At 38.2% G+C, this 18,130-nt stretch overlaps 2 protein-coding genes across 4 annotated transcripts in view; one reads left to right on the top strand and one right to left on the bottom strand.

The window, feature by feature from the left end:
• nid2a (nidogen 2a (osteonidogen)) overlaps positions 1–6,020 on the bottom strand; it is a 28,842-nt gene extending 22,822 nt beyond the window's left edge. For all 3 annotated transcript variants that reach the window (XM_057344283.1, XM_057344285.1, XM_057344284.1), the window contains exons 1-5: positions 5,755–6,020; positions 5,051–5,353; positions 1,295–1,536; positions 710–1,197; positions 421–570 (exon numbers count right to left, since the gene is read on the bottom strand). In XM_057344283.1, the coding sequence (XP_057200266.1) occupies positions 421–570; positions 710–1,197; positions 1,295–1,536; positions 5,051–5,353; positions 5,755–5,958 (1,387 nt within the window). In that variant the 5' untranslated portion in view covers positions 5,959–6,020. The remainder of the gene's footprint in view (positions 1–420; positions 571–709; positions 1,198–1,294; positions 1,537–5,050; positions 5,354–5,754) is intronic.
• Positions 6,021–9,281: 3,261 nt separating this feature from the next.
• Positions 9,282–17,571, top strand: ptger2a (prostaglandin E receptor 2a (subtype EP2)). Its single transcript, XM_057344592.1, has 2 exons — positions 9,282–10,849; positions 13,802–17,571. The coding sequence occupies exons 1-2, from the start codon at positions 10,031–10,033 to the stop codon at positions 14,087–14,089; spliced, it is 1,107 nt and encodes a 368-aa protein (XP_057200575.1). The 5' UTR covers positions 9,282–10,030; the 3' UTR covers positions 14,090–17,571.
• Positions 17,572–18,130: the final 559 nt, after the last annotated feature.

The following is an 18,130-nucleotide window of genomic DNA, read 5'->3' as shown; positions in this document are numbered from 1 at the left end:
TTCCTGTCAGAACGTTTTTAAAACCCAAGTATTTCCTCCCACAAAATCTGTGTGGCAACCTCAGCCGGTATAAAAACAGACTGTGGAATTAGTTGTGGGTGATTTGTAAGTTAACAGGAATGTTCGCCAATTACAGACAGTTAGCAGCCACACGGCACGCAAATGCTGCAGTCGGTAAAAGTCGAAGTTTTGAGGTGCGAGACGCAGCTCAATGGTGCGAATCTGACAGGAAATAACTGCGTATCGATCCAGATTGAAGCGTATGCCAAATCAACATTTTATCTGCAAAATCTGCATTTTCATCCCTAAAAATACTTTTTGGAAGGATCATACATTCCCAGAATTACTGCTTTTTTGGTGATCGTACATTCCCAGAGGTGTTTCCTAAAGTTCACACATTTTAACGCACAAACACCTCACCGTTTGGCAGGCATTGTCGGCCATTGCCGTAAAATCCTGAGTGGCAGTGACAGCAGAAGCCGGTGGAATAATCCGTACAGTGTGCATTCTGACTGCACTGCGTTTGGAAGCGTTCGCAGGTTTCCTTATTATCGGTGGAGTAGTGAATCACTGCAGATACAAAAGTAGGGTTGACATTTTTCGGTTTAGAATAAATAATAGATTACATTCTCATACTTTTACAAACTTACTAACAGTGACAAAATACATGAAATGCAGATAAAAATGCCAAATGCACATGAGGTCTTACCTCCGGAGTCAAAGTCGACTTTCTCATCAACGCTGAACACTTGACCACCCGAGGTGTGTGGTGGGATGTCCTTCAAGCGGTTCGGGTACACCTGCAGGATGGCGTGCTTCGGGAGCGGCCGCTGCGGCTGGATCACGTCCTCCGAGGGGAAATGACGGGGTTCCGGCTGAGGAACATCTCCTGGACCAGAAACTGAAGGCTGGAGAGGCAAATTATTAAGGGACGTCTGCTGGTTGTGACCCTCCAAAACAGACGAGTCCTGCTCTGGTTCGATAAACTCTGTTGTGGTGGAGTCCTGGAAGTCTGGATCTATATGATATTCGTCTTCATCTGTGTACTCTTCATCAGGCGACTGGACAGTCATAAATGGGGAAACTGTGGTTAAGATGTGACCTACGGCCTCATCTTGCGGAAGAACAATGTTTTGGAAAGATTCGCTGTTTCCAATGTGAAAAAGCCAAACTCCTGGCGTTCCTGTATTTCCCTTCCTAAGAAGAGTTATTTTGAGATAGAAATATGTTTAAATGTAGGCACCGTTCTAGCTTCTGGATATAAATATGGCATTTCAAATTCAGGTTCACTTACTGATAAAGGTTCTTGATGGACTGCTCATTGCTGGTGACACTGTAGGACGGACCCTCCTGCCGTGAGAAGATGAGATAGGACATCTCTCCTCTGCAGAAGCCCACACGAGCTGGAAGCTCAATTTCAACATTGTATGATTCTTTGGGTCGAGTCCCAAAAAACTGCAATCCATCCTCAGGGTAAAGGAAGAGAGCGTATGTATCCTTCTCATTGTATGCAATAACCGCTTGGAATGTGTTCAGCTACAAGAATAAAAAGAGAAGCGCATCACTCTATAAAAGTCTATTTAAGCAAACCCTCCTAAATTTATTTGAGACCAAGTTCCGATTAGCAGTGTTAGGACATTTTTAGACAAAACTAGAAATATAAACTCTCAGGGAATGAATTTGTTACCAATATATTGAACCATCAGTTTATATTTTCTAGACATCAGAAACATATCAGTCGATACACATTTTCTATTTAAAAAGGGGAATATACATGCATAATGGATGTGACAAAAAGGACTCTGATGAGAGACAACATTTGTAAAATGTACAAGCCAGAAGCAAAAAAACCCCAACAAATAGAGAAAGGATGGCTCTAATAGTAATTACATTTCAATTTTTCATGTTCTCATTTATGAGGAAAATGGACCGTTATGGATGTGACAATTCTGAAAGCGGCACTTACCTGACTATAGAAAACCTTGCTTTCAACATTAAAAGTTGCTTTAAAACTAAGAGAGGACTTAAATGACTATTTGAACCACAAAATATTGACATCTGAGCTATCGGTATGGTGAAAACCTTTAACAACTTTATTTTTTCATAGTAAGGTTGACCTCTTCATGGAATTGCCCAATTAAATTCTGATAAAATGGGCAAGTTATCTGCTTACATGAACCGCAATAGCTTTGGTCGTTTCTACCGTCTAGAACTTCAACTAGAACTCAAATATGGTGTTTGCATGTTACTGATTTTACAAAGCCTTGTAACCCACCAAACATGTCCCCAACAAAAAGTCTGACTTTTTAAAACTACCTTTTGACCCCTTCCTGTTGTTTTTCACACCTAGTTATAGGGCACTCAACACATCACTAAAGACAAGTGATATGGTACTTTACAAGGACCTAGTCAAATATCGACCAAGGGAGTTTAAATGAAAGGATTATTTCTGAATCCATGCAATATCCTCCTCAATCTAGAGTCTTTAACATATTTTACTTCCATAATGTAACATAGTTAAATAATATTTAAAATATTTACTGGGAACAGAATGGGTCATAATACTGTATGTGGCCTCAATAGGACAAATAATTAAGATAAGGGTTTGAAAATATGATAGTGTTGGTGACGTCAATCAACATTTGTTTCAGAGGCATAGCATATCTAAACGATTATAGAAACAAATTTACATTCATGCATTTGGCATTTATCCAAAAGCTTTCATCAAAACTATTTTGAAATCATATTTGTAAATAATCCGTACATTTTGTGAGTGACAAAAATACATTTTGGTAGGTTTCTAGTAGGACATCTATGGCTTTTTAGCACAAATATCAAAAGATGCCCCCACACCCGCCTCCCCCGTCTCACACGTACACACACAGAGGATGTGTGTGAAATTCCTCTCCTCTGTTTAGCACTCCAAGTTGTCCCTGAGTTGGAGCTATCACCTCCGCTAATAATCGACACCCAACCCATTCCTCAAATCTGTCTTACAGAGAGCCCCGGGCCCAACTCAACACCGCCCAATCCCCTCACCCAACCCTACAGCTTCAAACTTCTAATTGCAGAAACACAACCATAAACAAGATTGTTTAAAGATGTTATAGCACGAAAGAAATGAAGGACCCACTCAACCAGGCTAAGCTCAGTCTATAAGGATATGAGACGGTACCAATTATTCATTCAAAAAAACACATGTTTTCCACCACGAGGACCTCCTGAACTTATCCAAAATCTCTACGGAGAGACCGACCGGAAGCATAGTAAATCAACTTGAGGATGTGCTTTCTACAAACAACCCCTGTGGCTTAAATCTTTTCTGTTGCAATCAAGTGAAATTTAGTAAGCAAACATTGCTTAAGAGTGTAAACACTGTTGAGATCATGCAGAGCGGCAGGACTCTTGAGTCAGGGAGAATGACTGGGGTTTGACTTCCCATTGGGAGTCCCATCCAGTTGAGCCAATTTGTCACAGTTATTAAGTCTGCTTTGGGAATCTCCACAGATTTATAACAGCCTAGCCTGAGTCTTGTGCTTTGATTAATAGTTCACCACAAAATAAAAATTCTGTCATCACTTATTCACCCTCACGTCGTTCAAAACCTGTATGACTTTCTTGTTCTTTGCAGAATAGGATATTTGGAGAAATGTCTTTTTGTGCCCATACAATGGAAGTAAATGAGAGGTGATGTTGTTTGGTTATCAACGGTCTTCAGAATATCTTCTTTTGGGTTCTGCAGAAGAAAGTCAATCGTACAGGTTTGGAGCATCATGAGGGTGAGTAAATGATAACAGAATTTTCATTTTAGGTTGAACTATCCCTTTAAATGCTTAAAATGCCAAGCATACATCACGTACATCCCAAAATGCACATCGTGAATTTGGTGAGTAATCTAGATAATGTTCTGGACTGGACTAGGATATGTGCATTCAGGAAACAAACTTGAGACCTTATGAAACTCAAAAAAAAAAAGTGTGTTTCTGGAACCAATGAATAACAAATGATAATACTTTAGGAACCCTGCAGCTGTCTCTCCACAGCGGACTGGACGAGAGAGCCAAACATACACCAGTAAAGAAAAGCTCATTCATGCATAGCCATTAGAAAACACCAGTGACCATCAGCATGTGTTTTTTACATCTCAAACACCCACAGACCTCTTTATACTGCTGCCTGGACTTAAAGGTCCAGTGTCTGATATTTAGCGGCATCTAGCGGTGAGGTTGTGAATTGCAACCAACGGCTCACTCCACCCCTCCCTTTTAAAGCACTATGGTGGCTGACACAGGATTAAGGTCGTCACGTTTTCGCTTCTATGCCGAAGAAGATAACATAGTTACGAAACGCACTCTGAAGAGCAGTTTGTCCGTTTAGGGCTACTGTATAAACAACATGGCGAATGCCATGTAAGGGGACCCGCGGTGTATGTAGATTAGAAATAGCTCATTCCAAGGTAAAAAATATATATAACGCATTAACGCTTCTTAATGTGAGTTCTTTATACACCTCTGTATATTATATTGCATTTCTGTCAATAGATCCTCAAAAAATTACACATTGGACCTTTAATAAAAACAACATCAACAAAACTATTTCTTTTAACATATGGTGTTAAAATGAGAGATTTCAAAGAAGACCAGCGGTTTACTATGCAACGTAAAATTTTACTATAACCAATTAAATAGGTTTTTATTAACCATTATGTATTCCAGGACAACTACCCTGATGATTTGTCTGCACATGTTAACATTCTATTTATTATTACAACTAACTTGATTGAAAAAGAAGAGAAATCCTTATTAAACACAAGCTTATGTGAATTGCGGGTGAAATGTAAGGCTAAGGGGTTTTGGACACAGATTAACCGGTATTAGGAGACGGTATTGTATGTTTATGCCCTCCAGGTTTAAGATTAGATTAGAAGAGTGGAACCAAATTGGGACAGACAACAGATGACCAGCTTTGATAACCTCTGCCCTAAAGGGGGATCAGGGTAATGCCAGACCTTCAGGGTCACATTTGGTCTCACTCCATGAAGATGTCTTACCCGATTGGATGGGCTGGAGCTGCGGGAAACTTCCTCGTAAGCGGACACGTTCTCCCAGGTGGCGATGAAGGCATGGTTAGGGGTAAACACTGCATCTGGAAAGCCCTTTTTTACATCTGCTTTCACCCGCTCTAGCACGGTAGGGGAATCCGTCTGCCTGTAGTAGATGGATCCTATTCCCTTACTGGTGTCAATGTCAGCCAGGAAGGGGGCGATGACAGGGAAGTCTGTGGGGATGCCGTCATCTACATACTGCTTCTCCATGGGAAGATCCGAGGTTGAGATGATTCCATTGGTGGCCACCTGGAACCAGCCAAATAAAACAATTCAAACAAAACATGAATCAGATTGATAATAAATTTCTATTCCCAGAACTTGAAATGGAAAGTTTCTAAATAAATCACTATAATACTTACGTTTCTAAGTTCCGAAATAAACAACATTTTTATTACTTTTAAATAAAATCTACCTAACAATACATGGTGGTTGTTTAGTATTAATATCTCTCTATATGTATCTATAAAGTCACATCCTCTCTCTCTCTCTTACTATATACAAAATTATATGATATAGATAATAATAAACATTTTATGAGCTTTTCTTCACATTTCCAAACACTGCAGAAAAAACTAAGCACAACAAACAAGCAAATGTAAAAAAACGACCAACATGGCCAGACGTTTGAAAACCATACATGTACTTACATATAAATTGTCAAAGGACGCCTCATAGAAATACATGGGTTTGGTCAGAAATATCACATTGGAGGTCTCATCGTCTCCTTCTTGCAGAATAACATCGCCGTAAAACAGCCCATAGGGATACATGTCCTGTCTTTCAATGGCTGTAACATGATGAAGCGTCCAGGAAAGTTGTAGAAAGAACAGCGCTATTCTGTCCCAGGTCATTGTAACAAGCAGCTACACATTCATCTCGTATGAACCCGGAGCGGACAGTATGAATGAGTGTCGCTGGGATGTTGGGAATAAAGGTGGGAAGTTTCGGACGAAGGCCCTGGCATCGTTAAAAGGGAGGGATGTGGGAGGTCGCGGAGACGGTGATTGGCTACAATCGGGAGGTACACTGGACACCGTCTGGATTTAATTACATTTAGAATTTAGAAGATTAAGACATTCTAAGAATAAATATCGTAAAATGGAATAAATATAAATAAATCGGTAACACTTAACAATAAGGTGCTATTAGTTAACATTAGTAAATGCATTTGCTAACATTAGCTAACAATGAACAATTTAGTTTTTCAGCTTGTTAATGTTAGTTCGTGTCATTACAGTTATTCATGTTAGTTCATGGTGCATTAATTCATGTTTACAGCAGTTAACAGTGACGACATTTGATTTTAATAATGTATTGGTAAATGCTGAAATTAATTAACATGAATTAATATTGATAAATGCTGTAGACGTATTGTTCACTTTTAGTTCATGTTAGCTAATGCATTAACTAATTGGTAGCAAATAGGCTAGCACCTTATTGTAAAGTGTTATCAATAATTCTTATCAATAATTGTTATTGTTATAAATTAATAATTAAACAACAATTCAGCCTGACAATTAGACCCACAGAGTTCGCTTTTGAGGTCTTGTTGAGTAGGCTACTGAGTGATAAATGTATATATTTGATAAGTTATCATCAATACGCTCATGTAATGGAAAATACTCATTTACATACTTAATGTTTATTGTATCGATACTTTCAAGATAAAAATAGCCTGCTTTTTCTTCTTACAATCCCTAATGTTGTTCTCCCGTGTTTGTTTTTACAGTCCAATTCCATTTTAACTCTGAATGACTTTGTGTATTTTGTAGTTGTTAATTGATTTAAAGAGAGCAAATAGATAGCAACAAAATACGTGCAAATAATCACTTGGCCTAAATATCTTAGTGAATACTCAGAAACTGATCATTCACTACACAAAATTTACCTTTTAACTAAAATATCGTTTTTCTGCCGCAGATGCATAGATTTTACGTCTTTGTGGTGCCATCTTGTGGCCTATCGAATATTGGTCATTTCAGTTTGGGGAAGTAGTAAAGGTTAAACAATGCCAAATAAACATTTATATTGCACCTCGGGTATAATCAATGTCCACGATAAGAGAAATATTCGCAAGATTATACTTTATATAAGAGATTCGATCGAAGGAACATCAAAACGGCAAAACAAAATCCTGTGCCAATCGGTCGGTTTTTCAGTGAACAGAACGCATGCGCAAACTGTAGCATAAACAATAACTTGAAGAGTTTGGTTCCAAAATGAGATAACTCCGTTTTTAGAAGTTTTTTTTATTGTGAATTCCAATTAATTTCAATCAAACCGCAGTTGGTTTGTTCTGATTTAAGCCATAATAACTAAAAAATATATAGCCAACTAACACAATAAAAACATGATAACATAATAAAGAACATTATTTGTGAAACATTTTAAAAACGTAGTTATCTCATTTTGGAACCAAACTCTTCATTTAGTCTGTCACTTATTAATTTAATCTGCGAATTTAACTGTAGTGTTTCTCATACTGTTTATGAAGTAAAGCAACAAAACAAGCACGCATGACAGTCACTTCATTCATATTCATGAATGATAAGGTTATAAATTCTTACGAATACACTCATGCTTCCGGTCGAGAATCGCATCAGATGGGCTGTGTCCGAAATAGCCCCCTATACCATAATATCAGAATCAGAATCAGAATCAGAAGAGCTTTATTGCCAAGTGTGCTTGCACACACAAGGAATTTTCTTTGGTGTTGGAAGCTTCTAGTACAGACATTCAACACAATGACAATACAATATAATACGATTATAATACGATAATATAGTGCATTATTTGAAGGGACATCCATTTTTAGTGGTGTCAGAATTCTTAGTGGACATTATTGAGTGCACTCATTCAATCCCATGATGATGCATCATAATAACGAGTGGCTAGCTGCAATCTATCGCGTGATGCTCGCGCTGAGTGAATTCCCGCGTCTCGGCAGAAGATGGCGCCCGCAGCGTTTCCAGTGCACCGAGTGTCCGAATTTACTTACTCGTTTTCACCCGCTCCTAAAAGTGCACTTTATTAGTGAACTAATGTAGGGAATAGTGCGAATGAGGGTATAGTGGGCGAATTCGAATACAGCCATGGACTTCCGTATCCCATGGTGCCACGGGAGCTGAGGAGCGTTAAATTTAAAAAGTAAAAAAACAGAAATGCCTTAAAATTTAAGAGATATGCTATTTTAAGTTACGTGTTTAATAACACCTCAGTAAATATATTTGCGATCTCGTAGTACAATACGGGTCACATAATTCAAACATGACAGACGACGTCAGGGGTGTAATCTTTTTAGGTAATGTTTTATACCACACACATACGCACAAGTTGTACACTATACTATCGACGTAATATGTATTAGAATGCGTTTGCTGGCACGCGATTTGTAATCCAAAGGCTTTGATGTTGACTGGCATTCATTTAGGGCAGATTTGCTCTAAACCAATATTTACTAAATTAAAGCATTCGATATTAAGAATGACAGTATAAAGACGCAAACTTGTTTAGTTGACAAAGTAGCTCTTTGTTTAACCTCTAGAGGGCGCAGGAGCAAAGCAAATCTCATCAAATACCGGGCCGGAAATAGACAAATGATGAGTTTTTTGCCGTTGACAGATTTCATTTGAAAAAATGTTCCTGAGAAACAACTTGTATGTCTCCTTGACAGGCATCATTTAACCGAAGAAAATCACACGAAAAGGTGTGTTGCTACGTACTAATGAAGCAAACAAAAAAGACCATAAAACAAGTGGAACAATAGGGAATTTTTGTATCAAATCATCATCAAATTAACCAATGATAGTAATTAGAAAAGAAAATAGCAATTGTAAATGTATTTTGTGAAAATAATCTTCCTCATACCATAAAACACGCATTGCATAAAGAGAAGCAAGCTCTAGGTAAATGAGGCAAAAAACCCTAAACAGACGTGTAGAGACTTGTTATGATCGGACCGTTCTGTACGGTCTCAGCTATGTGTCTCTTGAATCAGTCTACAAAAGTGTTTGAGTCTTTAAAAGGTTTTTACCTAGTTTTAAATCCACTCTCGTATTTGTAAAACAAATATGAAATGTTTTTATTATATTTATAATTAGATAGTAAGTAACCCTTTAACAAATCTAAACGAATTGGGACCCACAAAGATACATCTTTATAATTACACCACATGGTTAAGTAGCCTAATATTCTGCCCTTCTAGCTGTTCGTCACGATAATCTGATAAAACGTGGTAATTTTGTCCTTTTATCTTGTGTAATCCTTAATATACATATTAAGATCATTTTAATAGCTTTGAGCAATGTAACACCTTTGATTATGCTTTGACGCGCATACAACATGAGGTGCTGTGTCATCCCAAACGACCGGAAAGTCAATCTCAAAACTTTTTGAACGGCTAAAAAGGTTTCAAGAAGTTTCGTCTGTTGCGTGTGCGTGTCGAGGGTGTGGCGTCAAGTCAATGACGTTGTTTCTTCAGTAAACTTTCACCAGCAAAGGAACTCGTGGCTCGCAGCGCATTCTCCCACCGCCTCTCTAAGAGCACGAGACAGCCAACGAGTGTGGATCTGCTTTCTGGAAAAGAAAATGCTTAGATTAAGTCAATGCCTTTACTGTGGTGTGCAAGGGAACGATAAAGGACCAATGCGCAACGCATGGATTAAGAAAACCACTTTTCACAAACAGTAATTTAAGCATTGCGGACGCTTTGGACTCGGTGCGTTCAAGCTCTAACGTTACACTTCATCAGCATGTGCGTTTTCTGGGAATCGAACCCACGGCAGTTACGCTGCTAACGCGATGACCTACCCATTGTGCTGGAGGAACACTTTTCGTGTGGTATTCTCGTAAATATGCCGACGTAGAGTTGTTTAAGAAAACCTAATTTGGAGAGCTTTAGTGGTGTTCGTGCGCACTTCAGAAATGACTGCCCCATCTCCCAGTACTGACGGCACCTGCAACAACACAACTAACTTGGAGCCAAACGGGGGACCGGCCATCAGTGCCATGATGTTCGCGGCTGGATTGCTCGGGAATCTGGTCGCCTTGGTTCTCCTGGAGTGCCGCCGGAGGAAAGAGAGAAACTGCCATCGCCAGTCGCTCTTCCATCTTTTGGTGACCACATTGGTCGTTACGGATCTTTTGGGGACGTGTTTGGTCAGCCCCCTGGTGCAAACCGCATATTTTACTAACACCACCTTGGTCGGGATGAGTGAGAGTCGGGCGGTGTGTAATTATTTCGCATTCGCCATGACTTTCCTCAGTCTGTCGACACTTTCTATCCTCCTCGCCATGGCGCTGGAGAGGTGCCTCTCCATCGGGTACCCGTACTTCTATGGAAGCCATGTCACCAAGCGCTGCGGATACATCACCATCCCTTGTATATATTTAGTGTGCTTTACCTTCTGTTTAATGCCTTTCGCAGGCTTTGGGAAATATGTCCAGTATTGTCCTGGGACGTGGTGTTTTATTGCCGTGGATCCTGATGGTAAGGAGGACAGGGCGTACGCCAACGTTTACGCCACGGCGATGCTTGTTATCATTACTTGTATAGTGGCGTGCAACTGTTTCGTAGTTTATAACCTGGTGCTGATGTACCGGAGGCGCAAACAGAACCGAGGATCTGTGCACACTCGGAGTAAAAGGGACAGGAGATACTTTTCATGGGCAGAGGAGGTGGAGCATCTCATACTTCTGGTCTTTATGACAGTCATATTTGTCATTTGCTCCCTGCCATTAATGGTAAGATTTGTATAAAAGTGATGGCATTGGTGGTGACTTTACTGGAGTATTTGTGAAATGTAATTTGCATAAAACTTCCTCGACAAGAAATGATACCTGTTTATAAACCTGCAAACATTCATTCACAGTTAAATGGTGCATTTATGATATTTTAAAAAAGGCAAATTAACAAACTTAAACATTAAAGACAAAACCCAAAATGTGGTGTGTAATAGTTACTGATGTTTCAGTTTAGTCTCAGGCAGTAACTGAAAAGATCATTTATATGAGGTACAATTTATAAGCTATTTTTCTGAATATTTCCCCCAAAATGTCATAGGCATTATTTATTAAAAACAATGTGAAGTTGAAACTACATTATGCCAAAGCATTTGATTCCTTACTATATTGCTTATTAATCTGTCATTTGTGACGTGCCATGTTGGTTTCATTTAGATGTTGTCCAGAAGCAAACAAGAGGATTAGGGGAGCTTCCATTTAATATGAACAAGCCATTTGAAGCTTATGTTACCAAGCAAGGTTATATTATGTTACCAAGCAAGGTTATATTAGGGTTTCCAAGTAACCATATTTTTAGAAAAAGGTTATAATGGTCTAAAAGGGTCATAAAAATTATTGGAGAAGCCGGCACGCGTAATAAGAAATTGCATGGCAAATTCACAATGCGTGCATGAAAGCATTTGGAAGCAGCACATTACAGGGAATTACGCACAGAGCTAACCAAGATCTTGTGTTTCTGTGCAGCAAACACAGGACCATAGTGGCACGTGACATGAAACCGCGATCTTCTCGTGAGCTTCCAACAACAAATACTTTCATTTTTAGAGTATTAGAGCTGCAGTGTGGGTTTCGTCCACAATTATCAGTTCTTGTTTTTATTTGGTAACACTGTGTGCTGACACCAGACACTTATTCTGCACCCATCGCTTGCACTTCAGTGGTCTGGAACAACAGCACCCATGTTAATAATTAAAACATTAATAGTAGGCGAGAGGATATTAAAGTATTAGATAGTTTAGCATACATGACTCCTCCTGGTTTACAGTTATGTTGCTTTCCCTGGTTTAAATTGAGTTTATTCCGTGCAGTTGAATTTCACCATTTGCAAGGAATCATTTTCAATCCCAGCAGACCACTGACAAGAGAATGTGAAGGATGGTACTAGGTAAACTCATAGTGGGTAGGTCAGGTATCACCAACGCCAAATTCACAGTTCCAAACCACATGACTTTGTTTTGTCCAGACAAAAGGAAGAACTAAAAGGTTCAGTCTAGGGCTGTCACATTTATTAAATAATCGTCTCATCGCAATTATTTGACGTAATCGCAATTATTGTGAATTCTTAGAAAACCAGGGTGATCTGCAGTATCTGCTGCATTTTACATCCACCATCCTTGATGTGCACTCACTGTTACATTCAAATGACATTTCTCCATCATTTAAGTTGTATCAGATTTGTATTTTTGTGTACACAGCAAGACCACACCATTCTCATATCTCAGTTTTAGTTTGAGTGCTCAAAACAGTCTTTTCTGTTAAGGTCACATGTAGTAAATATGATTATTTATCAAAAAAAAATTTTTTTAGAGGATATAGTTTTTAGTATTGAATAAATTAATTGTCATTAATCTTTATATTATCAAAGTCTTAAAACAGACAATTAATCGCCATAATCGCAATTATTTAATAGTAGGGATGAAACAATATTATCGTTATCGCAAAAGCAAATTGTCTCAATATTATCGTGGTCACATGACTGTATGAAACGATAGGTCTTCCGAGCCTAACATAGAGAAAGTTCGAAAAAAATAATAGATGTTACTTTTGTCGAGGTCCATCTGGTGCAATTATTTTATTTTATAAAAGGGATTTTTAGGTCATACTACAGTATATACTATAACTCATACCTCTAAGCAACAGTTATGATTAGAGGATAAAGAAAAGAGGATGCTTATGGCACGTTTCCGAGTCATCATTTGTCATTTTAAATATTGCAATAAATACCATACAGTGGGCTTTATACCTAGGTATTATCGTACAGTGTGATTTTGACATTGTTACATCCCTATTTGATATAAAATTAATCGTCAGCCAAATTTCATAATCGTGACAGCCCTAGTTCAGTCACCATTCACTTTAATTGCATCCTCCTCAAATCAGTGAAAGTGAATGGGGACTTTCAGTCTAATATATTTTGTGTTCTGTGGAAGAAAGTGACATATTTTTAAGTTAAGGGTGACAGAATTGTTATTTTTGGGTGAACGGTCCCTTCAATGATGGAAGTTACCAAATATACAAATCTCCAGTCTGGTGATAGGCAATGCATGATTTGTTTCATCAGAATTTCGTAATTCTTACTTTCAACAGATCTTTCTATGAGAAATCAGTTTCTTGACCATAACTTTGTAAATTCAACCTTGATTTAATAAATTATTCACATATATACAAAAAAATACCAAATGAATATGCACAGTACACATATATTGTAAATATGTAAACACAAATTTTTATTCTGGATGTGATTAATCGTTCGACAGCCCTATTTACATGCATAATTTTAGGCCACTTATCAAATAAACTGATTTTGACAGAGATTTTGAATGTTACAGTTAGCTATTTTGTATATGAAGTTCAGATTTTAAATGAAATTTCTTGAACAATACAAAACATTTGGAACTGCCAGCTGAAGTGCATTCTGTCACGAAAGCAAAAATTCAGGACATACCAAATTCTAAGAAAAAAGACTTTTAAGTGGAAGTAAACACTTTAACATAAACTTTAGACTGTGGAAAGTAAACACTTTACTAAAACTATTAACATCTGTTATAAGTATTGTTTTAACAGATCTATTATCTGTTAATCTGGGTGATTTTATTGATAAAAATGATGAAAATCGATGGCATGTGGTATATATGTGATTATTTCTGAATGATCTTTCTTCTTTTTTTGTAGATCCGTGTATACATCAATTCCACTGTCCCCAAGTCCTCGGGTAGCCAAAGGACTGATCTTATAGCTCTGCGTTTCCTCTCGGTCAACTCCATCATTGACCCCTGGGTGTTTATCTTTCTCAGCCCCTCCGTTATACGCTTCATTTGGGGGACGCTGTGTAAGACCTCCTACATGCCCTCCAGGAACTCCTTGTTCCAAACGTCCATCACCAAGAACCCGGCAGGCCAAATCGAGCTGCTGCAACCCAGTTCCACGTCTGTGGAGAACAAATCCGTTCAGATGGTTTGACACGTTGAGGACATGAGGTGATTTAGTGATGACAGAGAACCTGGACACAACAGAGATTGGATCTGTGTATCCGGATCGGTTCTTAGCAGGACTGTTTACCATTCCAAGAAAGTTTTGGTGTCTGTCTAAATTTGGGATTTGAAACCCCTGAGGTTGTTTGTGATGGGAGATGTCTTATGGATGTTCCTACAACCATCACAATAATTGTTTTGAGACCAAGGACCTTGTAAACTGTGACCGATTTTCAGAAGTGTTTTCAGGGCGCTGTTTCATTAGTTTTGGACTGTCTGTAACAGTTTTATGACCTGAAGCTATTATTTCACCATCATTGCTCATTCATGTTACGTAGCTGGTGTTATGGTTTACGAGGACGAAGGTTAAATGGCACATCGTCCCATGCGGTCTGTCACATTGGATGTGTCATTCAGCGAATCATGATGTGGTTTCCTGTTGAGCAGTTCCGTAAATGTCAGTGTTGGAACACACACTTGTAGTGGCTATCTGTTCGTATTTATTATATCGACAAGGAGTATTTATTGTTCTTTAATGTATGTTGATACAACAGTAAAACAGTGACACATCTCTGGCTTCAAATGCACGCTGCCAGGATGGTAATGAATTATTTCTTTCATGTGAAAGATTATCGCTGTAGAAAATGTTTATGTTTTTGATTCTGCAAACATGACGTGTGCGGGTGGTGTACAGTAGCTGTAAATATATAATTTAAAGGCCTGTTTTATGGTAGGTGGATATTTGTTTTCTTTGCCTTTGAAGATATTGAATGCGCTGACTTGTAAATGACGTGACGTGTTGTGTCTGTGCATGTTGTACATAGTTAAAGAATGTATTGCATTGCATCTTCTATTACTTTGACATAATAGACGTATCTTGCTGTATTCAATTGTAAAGCAAAAATGTAAAGCTAAGTGAAAGTTGACCCAAAAATGAAAATTCTGTCATCATTTACTCACTCTCTTGTCATTTCAAACCTTTATGACTATTTATTCCACAGAACACAAAAGAAGATATAAGTATGCAATTGATGGGGGCCAGTAACCAACATTCTTCTAAATATCTTACATTTACATTTCATTTAGCAGACGCTTTTATCCAAAGCGACTTACAAGTTGGGTAAACTATGGAAGCAATTGGGTAAACATTAGGACAACAAAAAGCATAAGTGCAATATAAAACATGTCTCACAAAGCCTACTACAGTGTACAGAGCTAAGTTTTCAATTTTTAGTTTTTTCATTTTTTATATATAGATAGAGTAGAAAAGATATGGAAGTCAGAAATGATCGGTCAGGTGCTGACGGAAGAGATGTGTTTTCAGACGGTTCTTAAAGATGGCCACAGAATCTGCTGATCTTGTAGCAGCAGGCAGATCATTCCACAAATGTGGAACCGCTCCAGAGAAGGTTCGTGAGAGCGATTTCTTACCTTTTTGGGATGGCACTACAATGCACCACAAGACGTCATTTGTTTGCAGAGCGTAAGGATCTGGCGGGTACATAAGTCTGCATTGGTGACTGAAGATAGGGGGTGCCAAACCAGTGGTGGTCTTGTAGGCCAAGAGCAGAGTCTTGAATTTGATGCGAGCGACTATAGGGTGCCAATGTAACTTAATGCAGAGAGGAGTGACGTGCGCTCTCTTTGGTTCATTGAAGACCACTCTTGCCGCTGCATTCTGGATCATCTGCAGAGGTTTTGTTGTGCAAGCTGGAAGTCCAGCTAGTAGCGCATTGCAATTGTCCAGTCTGGACAGAACAAGAGCCTGGACTAGGACCTGCGTAGCATGCTCGGATAGGAAAGGTCTAATTTTCCTGATATTGTAGAGGATGAATCTACAGGACTGAGTGGTGCTTGCAACCTGACCTTCTTTTGTGTTCTGCAGAAGAAAGAATGTCATACAGGTTCGAAATGACATCAGGCTGATTAAATTATGACATCATTTTTATTTTTGGGTGAACTATCACAAGACTACTCAAGAATATCATCATAATATCATCATTTTCTCTGACATTTTGCTGCAATCAGACAATCTGATAAGGGCTTTGCAGTGATTTTTGCAAAATTTTTAGGGCATGGAATTCAAACGGGAATACGGCGAAGTGAATGTCGGTCAACACAACTTGAACTTGTCTGACATTCTCATTGGTCAATGGATGTCTATGTCAGAGTGTTGCTGTAAAAGTTATGATTTTTAAAAGTTAAAACGTTTCATCACATCAAAGAGCATTTCTTGTTTTTATTAATCCCCTTTGAATTATTAATCGTTCGGTTGCCAGAGACCAACCCTATATCGTGCACAAAAATAATCATTCTATTTTCTCAGGGAGTCTGATGAAAGTAACTAACTGAAAATCACTTCGCTGGGGCAGAGAAGATCAATACAAGATTGTGCTTGTGGGAACGTGAGGTTTTTGGGAGGCATATTATGTAGTATAAGAAGTAAGAACATGCGAATGTTTGCAGACAACATCGCAGGGTCTGATGGTCATGACACTGGCCCTATGGGACTGTGGGAAGCAGGACAAAGATCTTGATCTGGCTTGGCTTGGCTTCATTTGGAGCAAACTCAAGCAAACCTCAGTTGTCATGGTGACGTTAATGGCGCAGAAACCACAGCTACCCGTCATGCTGTCATACGAGATGCCACAAGAGCTGTAATGTTCTGCGGTCCGTTCAGCTTTGTGACAAGAGAACTAAAAGAGGTGTCGGGCAATAAACATTGCTCTGCGGTTGCTTTTTGCTTCTCAGTTTCAGTATTCATGTAGTTCCAGATGTATATTTTCAAGTACTCTAAATAATAAAATAGACACAAATTAAATTTAAAAAATGTAAATTAATTTTAAATAATACATAAAATAAATGTTCAAATATAGTGAGATTATACAGCTCTAAAAATGAATGGAATAATTGATGAGAATGTTGATATTGCAAACTTTGACTTTTGATAGCAGACTCTGGGATCTGAGCAAATCGCAGCATAGCTATTACTTATTTATATATACCTATTTATTTTCTGTTTGTTAGATGTTTGTTTTATTGTCATATGTTTGTCATACATCAGTGAGGAGCAGTGCTCCTAATTTTATAGAAAGCTTCTCTGTGATTTCTTTTCTCTAGAGAGTTAACGGTCTAACCTAAAGAGGCTTTTTATCTCCTGAAGTACAGACGTGTCGGTGTGATTTGTTTCTGTGTTTCCCATGATGTATGTTTAATTGCCCGTGGCCTGTGCAGTGACTTTATAATGATGTTCTAGTATTTGTGCAGAATGTCTATTGATCTAGTCCATCGATTCAGAATGCCATTTTCGCAGTCTTAATATCTCATTAAAATGGCTGCACAAGCTGTTTCAGAGTTGATATAGTTGTACCTGCTAATGAACCGTATGCAGAAACTGTGGTCATGACCTGTGGACATCTTGTAGGTAATTGCATGTGAAACATCATTTGAAATAAACCGGTACGACTCCAATGACAATATCCTGAACTTCATTTACTTTCACTTTTTTATTGTAATTTGGGTGACTTATGGGGCATTAACTTATATATAATGTCATTCTTTGGCCAATACAAGGGCCCAGTTGTGCTGCATCTTAACAACTCACTAACTAGCAATTAGTTAGGACTAATCAGTCTTACTTTTCATATTTCAATTAGGCTAATCTACCTTTTTATGTAACTGATTTAAAGAAGTTATGACCAGTCTTGATGAAAAAAATTAGATGACTAACTTCTAAAGTCTAAGCAGTTTATGCAACCAGCCCCAGGCAACAAAATGTATTAAAATTATTATTATTATTATTAATTGAACTGATATCACGATAATATTGTTATCGTGAATTCTTTTGGGGAAAAGATGTGGAAAATCTGATATTGTGACAGCCCAACCTCTGATGAATAATTGGGCTATTAATAATCTAAAAATATGATCAGGTCATATTTAACCCCAAAATGTAAATCAATATTTTGCATATATTTTTTGTTTATGTAGTAATATTCCACTTAAAGTATTTATATTTAATGTTGTAGTG

The sequence above is a fragment of the Triplophysa rosa genome, linkage group LG10 (genome assembly GCF_024868665.1).
Source record: "Triplophysa rosa linkage group LG10, Trosa_1v2, whole genome shotgun sequence".
NCBI classification, from domain to species: domain Eukaryota; kingdom Metazoa; phylum Chordata; class Actinopteri; order Cypriniformes; family Nemacheilidae; genus Triplophysa; species Triplophysa rosa.
This window is presented reverse-complemented; position numbering and strand designations above follow the sequence as displayed.

Excerpts from the sequence above, each read along its gene's own strand:
- ptger2a (XM_057344592.1), top strand. The coding sequence starts at position 10,031 with ATGACTGCCCCATCTCCCAGTACTGACGGCACCTGCAACAACACAACT. Across the intron at positions 10,850-13,801 it reads TTTGCTCCCTGCCATTAATG|ATCCGTGTATACATCAATTC; the intron begins GTAAGATTTGTA and ends CTTTTTTTGTAG.